Source organism: Scylla paramamosain, chromosome 7 (genome assembly GCF_035594125.1).
Source record: "Scylla paramamosain isolate STU-SP2022 chromosome 7, ASM3559412v1, whole genome shotgun sequence".
Lineage (NCBI taxonomy): Eukaryota > Metazoa > Arthropoda > Malacostraca > Decapoda > Portunidae > Scylla > Scylla paramamosain.
The window spans coordinates 14,021,289-14,034,387 of NC_087157.1; the positions used below are offsets into that span (position 1 = coordinate 14,021,289).

General features: G+C 36.3%; 1 protein-coding gene across 2 annotated transcripts; it reads left to right on the forward strand.

Moving 5' to 3' along the window:
• The first annotated feature begins 2,738 nt into the window (after positions 1-2,738).
• On the forward strand, positions 2,739-11,573 carry LOC135102115 (uncharacterized). 2 transcript variants are annotated; one of them, XM_064006886.1, is made up of 4 exons: positions 2,739-2,859; positions 9,329-9,442; positions 10,119-10,281; positions 10,420-11,573. In XM_064006886.1, exons 1-4 carry the CDS (start codon positions 2,853-2,855, stop codon positions 10,499-10,501), a joined length of 366 nt encoding a protein of 121 aa, XP_063862956.1. In that variant the 5' UTR covers positions 2,739-2,852; the 3' UTR covers positions 10,502-11,573. The 2 variants fall into 2 exon arrangements, with proteins under 2 accessions (XP_063862956.1, XP_063862955.1); XM_064006885.1 differs by lacking the exon at positions 2,739-2,859 and adding an exon at positions 7,044-7,185.
• Positions 11,574-13,099: the final 1,526 nt, after the last annotated feature.

Consider the following 13,099-nt stretch of genomic DNA (forward strand, 5'->3'; position numbering starts at 1 on the left):
GGTATAACAAGAAAGAGGACATTAAATTGTTCAGACACCAATTATTGATGTACATTATATTATGATAAGAGGTGGACGGATCAAAGATAAAAACAAACATGAAACAATCAACCAGATGCAAGCATCACAAACATTACTATTACAGACAGAACTTTTCAACAAATTCTACAAACACAAGCAGTAGATCCCAGACATAAAATCACAAACTATTAACATACTAGGCTAATATGCTACAACAGCCAGTAGTATATGCTACAGTAGCAGGTTAAGCAAAAAAAAAAAAGTTCGTGGGAGCTTCTTGGTGACAACCTTTTTGGTGAATAGATGGAGTGTCAATATCATGTAACATACTTCATAGATGATTATATATATATATATATATATATATATATATATATATATATATATATATATATATATATATATATATATATATATATATATATATATATATATATATATATATTTTATTTATTTTTTTATTTTATTTTTTTTTTATCTATGAGAGACAATGCACAGACAACCATCACAATACAATATGCATGCAATAGCGAGCCTATTTTAATTGCTTTGTTTTTGTCTTTTGTCTGGTTGCGTCGTACATAAAGAAAAAAAAAAAGATCACCCCAATAAGAGACTGTTCACCACTTCTTTTTTTTTTTTTTTTCTATAGAATATGCATAATAACTATTTGCTATTCTCACAATATGGTGGGCTAGGTTACGTTAAGTTGGGTGATATATTATTTGCTGTGATTGATTAAGGATGGTGATGGTAGCCCTGGAATGACTTTAGGGGAGGCCACCATGGGCCCACGCAAAAATGGGCCCAAAATAGTTAGGTATTCAAATGTTCCAGCTGAAAAAAAAAAAAAAGTTGGTCAGGGAATCAAAGGGATCCCTGATTGCTTCACCGCCCAGTGCTCAAGACACCCTTACTCCAACACTGTTTATGCAGAATTTTTTAAGGTTTGAGAAATTACTGTGTGCTAATATCAATTATGAAGCCACAAGGAATTATATATTCCACAAATTTGAGTACTACTTGCTTGTGTAGGTCATAACTGTCAGTCAAAATTATATATATATATATATATATATATATATATATATATATATATATATATATATATATATATATATATATATATATATATATATATATATTGTAGCAGAGGAGTTTGTAACACATAAATGCGCCAAGATTTAGCACATAATTTATCATTTCTAGTAGTTAAATGTCCACTGCAAATAAAATGTCAAGTGGTAAATGTCCACTGCACTTCTGATGATACACATAAAAGCTCCAAGACTTCGAACCGGTTCCTAGCGGTTCCTGGCGGAACTGTCGAAACCAGTTCCCGCCCAGCCCTTCCACTTGCACGATACCAATACCAGTTATAACCAGCACCAACAGTCTACTACTACTACTACTACTACTACTACTACTACTACTACTACTACTACTACTACTATTTATAAGGTGGACGTTATCGCGATAAATTATCGGCATATCGGTTATCCGATAATTATTTTTTCCCGCATTATTGATTCATCGGTACCGTCGATACTTTTGATTCCAAACTAACGATAAACGATAATTTAAGTTTTTAGAACATAAGCATGTTGAAGTTTTAAACTTTCAAAATCAAATCAATACCAAAATCAATACCAATACCAGTTATAACCAGCACCAACAGTCCACTACTACTACTACTACTACTACTACTACTACTACTACTACTACTACTACTACTACTACTACTACTACTACTACTACTACTACTACTGCTGCTACTACTATTATTACTACTATCACTACTACTACTACCACTACTACTAATATCACTACTACTACTACTAATATCACTACTACTACTACTACTACTACTACTACTACTACTACTACTACTACTACTACTACTACTACCACTGCTACTACTACTACTCATAGGTGGCCGTTATCGCGATAATTTATCGCGATGGCCATATCGGGCAACCAGTTATTTGATAATTATTTTTCCGGCGTTATTCATCCATCGGTATCGCCAATACTTTTCGTTTCAAACTAGCGATAATCGATGATTTTAGTTTTTGGAACATGACCATGTTGAAGTTTTATACTTTCAAAATCAGATTTATTTATTTTACATAAAACTGTTTTTCATTAGTAAAGAAACAGGATAAATAATGAAATAAAATTTTTTCTAAGATTTTTTTTCTAAGTTCTCTAAGACAACAATAAAAAAAAAAAACAAAGATTTGGATTTATCGATTTTTGTTTAAGATATCAATACCGTTATCGCTGGTACTGGAATTTTAGATATCGATTTATCGAATATTGGTTATCGGATGATAAATTTATCGTCAGTTATCGATTACTGGTTAACACCGATAAGGTGATCGTTATCGATTCATCGGTTATCGTGAAAAATGTTTTCGTTATCGCGCCCAGCTATGCTACTACTACTACTACTACTACTACTACTACTACCACTACTACTACTACTACTACTGCTACTACTACTACTACTACTACTACTACCGCCAGTTCCAAACAAGGGACAAACTGTTAGGAATAATTCATATTGAAAACAAGCAACCAGTCTTGGTAATAGTGAACCTCAAGTCCACCACAGCCACTAGTCAACCACAACAATCACATGCCTGCACCTTCCACCAAGTTGCCCTACATGAATGATTTATAAAGAGAAGCCCTGAAAATCAATAACGAGAAAGCTAGCGAGCCACATCAGGCAACAACACCGCTTGCAGTAAAGGAAGGTGAACGAAATTAACAAGTAGTCATCCCGGAGCTGCAAATAGATAAGTTTGTAATTATCTCTCCTCACCATGAAAGGTAAGACATCCCAAGTTCACGTTACAAGATAGAATTATATTTAAGCAAATGATAATATAATAAAACATATCTGATTACGTTGCCCATAACGCAATATGCAGGAGAGTCAACGAAAAGTAAGTATTGCATTACCTAAACTGAATTACAAGCAGGAATTTCCGATACAAGTGTTGGTGTCTCATGACCTTATATTGTTCTCTGTATCAGACATTTGAAGGACACTTTTTTCTTGCACAGTATATCAAGTTTCAATATCGGATAAACCGGTGTATCGAGTAAACCTATTCCTCCACTCCAGTTCAAATTAAAGAGGTTCCACGGCTGTGCTTTCCCAGGAACTCGCACATTCCTGAAGGACACCCCGGAGTATCACACATTTAGGATTAATTCTATTGTTGGATCTGGATTAGTATTTTTAAGCGAATAAATGCAGTTTTGTCTTACGGAGGAGAAAATACATTTTAGTCAACTTTTAGCCAGTTCAACCGGATCACTTTATCTTGAATACTCATGTGCTAATTACGGTCACATTAAAAAAAAAAAGGAATTAAAAAAAAAACAGACAACTAAACAAAAACAAAACAGGAGAGTACGACTACGGTAGGTAGAAAGAAGACAAGGAATTTAGATGTCTTTTCAGTCTTGTTATATATATATATATATATATATATATATATATATATATATATATATATATATATATATATATATATATATATATATATATATATATATATATATATATATATATATATATATATATATATATATATATATATATATATATATATATATACTGGGTGATGACCAGGTGGGGCCCTATAACTACCATTAATTAAGAACAAACACACCGTCATAACTCGACTACAATCGTAATCATCTTTCCTTTTGAAAATTGTCTTTATGAGAGCTCAAAACGTTTCAAAATATGGGCCAGCATGATTACTGTGACAACAGGTGCAGGAGGGTGAACGAGATAAACTAGCTCATTTTCTGATGCATAAGTGTAAGTTTCCAGGATTATGTATTTTTTTAAATTCTCCATTATACCTTGACTGTCCCTGAGTGTTGATCCTCTCTTATCAGCTCATTGCTTATCTTATGCGTTGGCTATAATTAGTTTCACTGTGGTTCACGCTAGTGCTGGGGAGGAACCGATAACTCAAGTATTCAAGGAACTAGTTCCATAGGGGGCGGAACCGTGGGAACCGGTTCCGAAACCGGTTCCAAAGAGAATTGGTAGTGCGCAGCTGGTGAATACCAGTATCGGAACCGCCCGCGCGCTGCTTGGCGGTTACCATGGTGTAGCGGTTTCAGGATTCGTCTAGAATACTGGGGGGAATGAATATCGACTATCGACTTCCAGTCCCGAGAGATCGATGTTCTGGGATGGATACTGAATGGGTACACCGTTTAGTTGATGTTTATTCTTATCTCACACAGAATTTGTTCAGTAATAAACATGTTTGGGTACACTAACATGCATATTCAATGGGATGTCTAGTGCGGAGGTATTTCATGTTTGATGTAACTCCATTGCATTTCAGCTTGTCTTTACGGACTCAAGCATATGATACAACATCAGGCAACGTGTGCTCCACATAATTCCACATTGGAACTCCTCTAACTCGCTTCGATGTCATTGCTCTATGCTAAACTGACTAGGTTTAAGTGTCTGCTAACACCGCAAATTTAGATATAATCTCGATATGTACATTTTTAATGCGCTGCCCTTGAGAAATCCTTGATGCCTAAAAAAAAGGTTATATTTTGAGACAGGAAGGATTACAGTACAATCAACAAATAAGATATTTTATATATCTACGCAGATAAGGTTCTTATTTACTTATGAGGACAAAGGTCACAGCCCCTCCTTTGTTCGGCAGTCTTAACTTTTATGACTCATGATGCGTCACCGGGAGTGTACCAATATATATATATATATATATATATATATATATATATATATATATATATATATATATATATATATATATATATATATATATATATATATATATATATATATATATATATATATATATATATATATATATATATATATATATATATATATATATATATATACAATGGTACCTCATGATTTGAATTTAATAGGTTCTTTTGGGATATTCGAATTAAGAATGTTGGAATTGTGAAGCAATTTATATTATTCAAAATAATGTAAAATGAATTAATTCGTTCCAAGTCCCAAAATCCCTCTATTTTTTTTAATTGGTGTATATTGTGCATTTCACAGAATTAAATGAAAGTAACTTAAATTATAATAAAAAAAAAACTTAGTAAAATAAAACATACAGTGCCGTATATTTCGGCGTATAAGGCGGCACTTGAATCATCCTAAAAAGATACAAAAAGTGGGTCGTCTTATACGTTAGACACAAAAACAATGACCTCAAGTTTTTACGCAAAATACCATTGTAAATAAACACCAACCTCAAGATGAAGAGTACCTAGCGACTTCAGTCTTGAAAGCAGTGAAAGTAGTGTTCACAATTTTTATTTTGCACTAAAATTCTTCCTCCCCTCCACCTCTCTCTCTCTCTCTCTCTCTCTCTCTCTCTCTCTCTCTCTCTCTCTCTCTCTCTCTCTCTCTCTCTCTCTCCATGTGTGTGTGTGTGTGTGTGTGTGTGTGTGTGTGAAAGTAAAAACAATCCTGATAATTGCTAAATAGAATGAAACTGTTAGAGAATGAAAATAGAACTATACGACAGTGAGAAAAAGTGAGAAAGGATGAAGCGAAAATTACATAGAATGAAAGAGGGGGAGAGAGAGAGAGAGAGAGAGAGAGAGAGAGAGGCATTACTCCCTTGTCCTTTATCTCTGAAAGATAAGTAGGAGGGTAAAATTAATGACAGGGAAGGAACTTTGACACCAGACGAAAGAGGAAGGGTGAGGAAAGGAACAATGGGAATGACATGCGGGGAAGGGGAGTATATGAGAGAGAGAGAGAGAGAGAGAGAGAGAGAGAGAGAGAGAGAGAGATGGAAGGAGGGAGTGTGAATGGGATAGATAGAGGGAGGAAGGAAACGGGGAGGGATGGGGAAAAGGGCAGGGAAGGGAGAGGGAGGGAAAGGGGAGGAGGAGAAGGAATGGGTGACCAAGGGGGGTCGTTTGAACAGGTGTTTGTGTTATAATTGGAGGAGAAAATTATTCACCCTGTTCGAATTTGGAACTGTTTGAATTGAAGGACGTTCGAATCACTAGGTATGAATATATATATATATATATATATATATATATATATATATATATATATATATATATATATATATATATATATATATATATATTATGACGTCATAGGATATCTACCAAAGTAAAAAAAGAAAAAAAATACGCTTATGGTAACGCTAAACAGATGATTACTATTGGCTAGCATGAACGAAATATTTTTCATATTATTCACACAATTTCTTTGAATACTGGACACAATTATTCATATCTGATTGTATTACACTATTTCGTTCATTGGTAGATACCATTTGCAGGACTTCCTAAATAATGTTAATGATTACATACATATTCTAAACACCACATAAATGTTCGAGTCGTAACTTTTGCGTATCTACCATCATTACTCGTCTGGAACCCTTAAGGTGGAACCGGTGCATCCTCAGAGCAGCGAGATGCTCATTCCGAGATGGCAGGGCGCAAATGAAGCATCGAACCGTACATCTGGCATGCTGTTCACACATGCGCTGATCCCGAGTTCTGGATAGACCTCCAGTGAACTTCAGCTCCAAGACTCGAAACCGGTTCTTAGCGGTTCCGGGCGGAACCGTCGGTTTGGAACCGGTTTGGAACCGGTTCCCACTCAGCCTTACCATTAACACAATACCAATACCAGTTATAACCATTACCAACAGTCCACTACTATTACTACTACTACTACTACTACTACTATACTACTACTACTACTACAACTACTACTACTACTACTACTACTACTACTACTACTACTATTACTACTACTACCGACAATTCCAAACAAGGACAAACCGTTAAGAATAATTCATATCGAGACTTGCCAAATTAAACAAGCAACCAGTCTTGGTAATGATGAACCAGAAGTCCACCACAGCCACTAGTCAACCACAACAATCACATACCTGCACCTTCCACCAAGTTGCCCTACATGAATGATTTATAAAGAGAAGCCCTGAAAATCAATGACGAGAAAGCTAGCAAGCCACATCAGGCAACCGCCCCGCTTGCAGTACAGGAAGGTGAACGAAATTATCAGGCAGTCATCCCGGAGCTGCGAACAGAGAAACTTGTAGTTACCTCTCTTCACCATGACTGGTAAGACATCCCATTACAGCTCACATTACAAGATAGAATTATATTTAAGCAAATGATAATATAATAAAACATATCTGATTACGTTGCCCATAACGCAATATGCAGGAGAGTCAACGAAAAGTAAGTATTGCATTACCTAAACTGAATTACAAGCAGGAATTTCCGATACAAGTGTTGGTGTCTCATGACCTTATATTGTTCTCTGTATCAGACGCTTCAAGGACAATTTTTTTCTTGCACTGTATATCAAGTTTCAATATCGGATAAACCGGTGTATCGAGTAAACCTGTTCCTCCACTCCAGTTCAAATTAAAGAGGTTCCACGGCTGTGCTTTCCCAGGACCTCGCACATTCCTGAAGGACACCCCGGAGTATCACACATTTAGGATTAATTCTATTGTTGGATCTGGATTAGTATTTTTAAGCGAATAAATGCAGTTTTGTCTTACGGAGGAGAAAATACATTTTAGTCAACTTTTAGCCAGTTCAACCGGATCACTTTATCTTGAATACTCATGTGCTAATTACGGTCACATAAAAAAAAAAGAATAAAAAAAACAACAAAAACAAAACAGGAGAGTACGACTACGGTAGGTAGAAAGAAGACAAGGAATTTAGATGTCTTTTCAGTCTTGTTTTATATATATATATATATATATATATATATATATATATATATATATATATATATATATATATATATATATATATATATATATATATATATATATATATATATATATATATATATATATATATATATATATATATATATACTGGGTGATGACCAGGTGGGGCCCTATAACTACCATTAATTAAGAACAAACACACCGTCATAACTCGACTACAATCGTAATCATCTTTCCTTTTGAAAATTGTCTTTATGAGAGCTCAAAACGTTTCAAAATATGGGCCAGCATGATTACTGTGACAACAGGTGCAGGAGGGTGAACGAGATAAACTAGCTCATTTTCTGATGCATAAGTGTAAGTTTGCAGGAATATGTATTTCTTTAAATTCTCCATTATACCTTGACTGTCCCTGAGTGTTGATCCTCTCTTATCAGCTCATTGCTTATCTTATGCGTTGGCTATAATTAGTTTCACTATGGTTCACACCTTGAGCGTACAAAGTTGAATTTCCTTTTTTTTTTTTTTTTTTTTTTTTTTTTTTTCTTTTTCATACAACGATCGACCACCTATAGAAAGTAGAAATGTTCATTCAGTGGCAGGTACTTAAACATACTGATGTTATATTACTCTCTCTCTCTCTCTCTCTCTCTCTCTCTCTCTCTCTCTCTCTCTCTCTCTCTCTCTCTCTCTCTCTCTCTCTCTCTCTCTCTCTCTCTCTCTCTCTCTCTCTCTCTCTCTCTCTCTCTAGTAACAAGGTCCCCATGCATCTTATTTTACGGCTATTAGTGTATGACGTCTCAATCTGTTCATTGTATCAAGAGTCAAGTGACTGCAGTGGCTGGCAAATTATATGCGTAGATTCACGATGGATGTTGAGAAAATAAAGGATTTTGCGCAATTACCTACGTCTAGCTAGAGAAAATGGAGACAACGAGAGGTTGTAAGGGTAACTTAGGAAAAAGCGTATCGACGAAATGGAAGAGGAAAATATGATGTATGGTGATGCATCGAATACTGGAAGGAAAAAGGCGCCTTGTTGATTACTCATAACTCCAATGATAAAAAAAGATACTTTTATTTTTTATTTTGTATCTTTTATTTTTATTTATTTATTCATTTATCATTTATTTTTATTTTTTTGACGGGAAATTGTCTAGTTCTTGGTATCCATTTGTTGGCTGTATGATGTTTCTTGGCTCATTGGGTTGGCTCTAATAAGTTTCTCACTGTTTCAAAATATACATTATGTTTTCTGTCTCACACAGCTGGCTCCAACAAAATTCTCACTGTTTCAAAATGTACATAATCTTTTCTACCTCACTCGGCTGGCTCCGTTTAATTTATTGACTTTCAAAATAAACCTAATCTTTTCTGTCTCACACAACTTGCTCCAATAAAATTCTATTTCAAAATGCACATCATCTTTTTTACTTCGCTCGGTTGGCTCCAATGAATTTCTCAATGCTTCGAAATACACATAATGTTTTCCTTTCCCTGTGTCTCCCTCCCAGACATCGAGTACGAGGAACTGGCCGCCAATCTGGACTCCTTTGTGGTGGTGGATGTGCGAGGCAGAAATGAGGTGAAGCGGAACGGCCAGATCCCGGGGTCCCACTGCGTGCCTAGTAAGCCCCTCGCCTACGCTCTTCACCTGGAACCATTCTTTATGTTGATGATAGTCTCAGACCGCAGCCTTGCATATACAGGCATCTTATCTCTCCTACTTTTAATAAGCTCTACTAGAGTTAATTGTGTTTCTTTTTTCATGGAGTTTTCATGAAGCTAGTGATAATTGAACATAAATTGCGTGCCACCAATGAAAAAAAAAAAAAAATACCGCACCTTCACAGATTTAGAATGATCTCTATTACTTTTAACAGGCTCTAATAGAATTTTTTTTTCCCAGGGCCTTTCGTGAACCCGGTGATAGTTTAACATAGATTATATACCATCAATGAGAGAAACAGCCATGAGAACCTACCCAAACATCTCTGGGATCTAGGAAAATAGTCCATATGAGAAATCATATAGTTTTCAAAATTCTATTCCCTTAGTTTTATTAATTAATGAATTTAAAGTTGAAGTTTTCAGACATAAGTTTTAATCTAAATACTCGGCTTTTAAGTATCCACCTCCTCACCATATGGAAGATTATCGCGAACCGTGCAACATTGGTTTTTCTTTTTTTTTTCTTTTTCTATTATTCTTCTCTTTTATGCTATGATGCTTTTTCTATCAATTTATTTTCTAGTCCTAAAATACAGACAGGAGGGTCATCCGTTCAATTTCTCACTCTTGCAGTCGGGGAACTGGAGGACGCCTTTGACCTGGACGACGACGCCTTCCAAGAAAAATATGGATTCGCCAAGCCGTCTTCCGAGCAGACCGTGGTAACTCTCTGCCAAGTAGGAGGACGGGCGAGACGGGCCGGGGATGCTCTCGCCAAGAAAGGATTACAGGCCAGGTGGAGTATTTTGTTTTAATGTCAGGCAATTTCCCATCTCTCTCTCTCTCTCTCTCTCTCTCTGGTACTGAGTGTAAGTGAGTGTGTGTGTGTGTGTGTGTGTTCTCGGTTCTTATCGTTGTGTTTGTCTGCTTTCAGAGTGTACATGGGATCGTTCGAGGACTGGACAGCTAAAGGAGGCAAGGTGGATCCAGGCACACCTTTCCAGTCTGCCAACTAAAGCACATCACGGCCAGTCTACCCACACATATCCGCATTGACTCACTTATTGTTTGAATTTAATGCACGGCAATGATTTAACATGTATTTTTTATTACTCCTTTCCTGCAACAGAAATGCATGGTTAGGTGGATCCCGTTACTCGCCCATAGCCGTGTTCTGATAAGACTAGCTCAGTGCTCTTCCTGGATGGACACGAGTTGTCCATCCGGGAAAATTGTCAACTAAAGGCTGCTACGCCACACCAAGACATGTAAAGCAACTTTCATTTTTTATGTAGGAGGGGCTCTGGCCAAGGGATACACAAAGGCATAAGGAAAAGTACACTGAAGGTGTTCCAAAGAGTGGAGCCAAAAGGATTATCCAAATTATAGGGGAAGTGTCTTATAAGGGTGGAGAAGTCACTATCTGAGAGGCAGAAACCCTGACGGAGACGACACAAAACTCCTGAGTTCTTTTCTACTTTTTTAAATACAAGTGGAAAAAAACATAATGAAATGAAAACAAATAAATTGATAAAATGTTAAAAAGAGGAAAAAAACGGCCCAGTCATGGAGGTATAATGGGAGGAATTGGCATGACGTCACGAATGTGAACCCAACGTGTAATTGGCCAGCTGTCGGCCCTACCTCCCTTAGACCCAAAACCTTACCAGCTGAACGTTGAAAGTATAGAGAAACACTGGTGTACCGCTTCTCATTTCCTGTTTTCTGCTGTTGCTTCCAGGCCAGCCAACATATCTGTGACCACAAAAGACTGCAATAGTGGTGTAGAGCCGTGATACCAGGATTTAGACGGCATATCATACATGCAAATCAGGCCATTCAATATTTTTTCAACATCGGTAGACTTGAGTGAGAGGTGGGAAGCTGTCTTAGGGGTGGACGTACGGGTGGACGAGGTAATGTCCGCGTATACATATACATGTGGATATAGATGAAGGAGAAGAAATAAACTGTGCATTAGGTGAAAGGTGGCCCGAAGGTTGACTTCTTGGTATACTATCTCTTTCTCTCTCTCTCTCTCTCTCTCTCTCTCTCTCTCTCTCTCTCTCTCTCTCTCTCTCTCTATCATATAATTATACAATAATGTTAATTTTGTAATTGATATGAATAATATATACTGTCAATTGTAATAACTAATGGGATTGACACTGCTTTTTCTTACACACACACACGTACATATATATATATATATATATATATATATATATATATATATATATATATATATATATATATATATATATATATATATATATATGTATCGGGTGAAAGATGCTCTGAAGGTTGATTTTTCTTGGTACAGTATCACAACCCAGATTGATCTCAAATAGAATAATTATCTATTTGCTTATTGTTTATTGACTTTATATGAAACTTTATTCTCTCTCTCTCTCTCTCTCTCTCTCTCTCTCTCTCTCTCTCTCTCTCTCTCTCTCTCTCTCTTTGTGTGTGCGTCATGTGATATCAGGTTGAAGGGCACCCATTTAGAATTATATGTAATATGTCACTGTACACTTAAAAGGCATCTAATGATTTAATTTTTCTTTTACTGTTTGTGCCTTGTCATGCAATAAACAATAAAAAAAAATCTTTGTATTACCATTTCTTCTGGAAACGTCTGGTGTATTTCTTTCGATATTGTGGTTATTTGGCATAATTGCCATTGATAATAGGTCTACATAACATATTTAGGAAACTGATGTACTTTTCGTTACTCAGACCATCAATTATTTCTTATTTTTCGTCTAGTATGCAAAAAAAAAAAAAAAAAAAAAACTAAATTCTCATAGCTCAAATGTTTTGGATCTGTCTACTGATCGTAAGCTCCGTTCAGACTCGATAAGCTCCGCCCACTGGCTTCACTTGGATGGATGGGAGCGGAGCCAGAGACGCTCTTTTATAACAACTCCTCAGGCCCAGTTCAGTGCAAGAAAACGTATAGTACGGGCCACAAGAGAAAATCAGTATATTACATGGTAAACTTAACTATTATGCCCTCACTCTTATTCGTGTCATAAATTATTACGTTGAAGTATTCTCATTCGCATCACGTTACACCAAGCATAGCACAAGTATAGTATGGAGCAATTATGAAGGGAAGACCCGCGTGAGGTGAAAGTAATATACGGAGCGTAATGCTATACGTGAACTAAACGTGCTATCGCCTCACTGCCGCTGTTGATGACACTGCTGACGTTATGCTGTGTAAACAGATGTAGAAAAGACAAAGAAAAGATAAAAATAGCGTGTCTTAATCCTTGCGTTCATAACATCAATCTATTTTTATTTATTTATTTATTTATTTATTTATTTATTTATTTAGTGTGTGTGTGTGTGTGTATGTGTGTGTTAGGCGGAATCACAACTCAACGCTTCGGATGAGTGATGCCTCCGGAGTAACACACGCTCCCTGTCATCTCTATCCCCTCTCTCAAAATCCTTCTCTTCCCCTTTACGCCCCTCCACCTCCACCTCAAGCCTGAATAAAGCATGAGACCCAACACTCCAACAATGGATTCTGACGCCTCGAACACCAGAAAGTGAAGCCATCAGCCCTAAAACTAAGGAAGCTTAAGACTCTCTCTAGCTTCCTT

Bases quoted from the DNA above. Each gene is read 5' to 3' on its own strand.
- LOC135102115 (XM_064006886.1), top strand. The intron at 9,443-10,118 runs GTAAGCCCCTCG...TCACTCTTGCAG, and splicing joins GGGGTCCCACTGCGTGCCTA to TCGGGGAACTGGAGGACGCC. The intron at 10,282-10,419 runs GTGGAGTATTTT...GTCTGCTTTCAG, and splicing joins AAGAAAGGATTACAGGCCAG to AGTGTACATGGGATCGTTCG.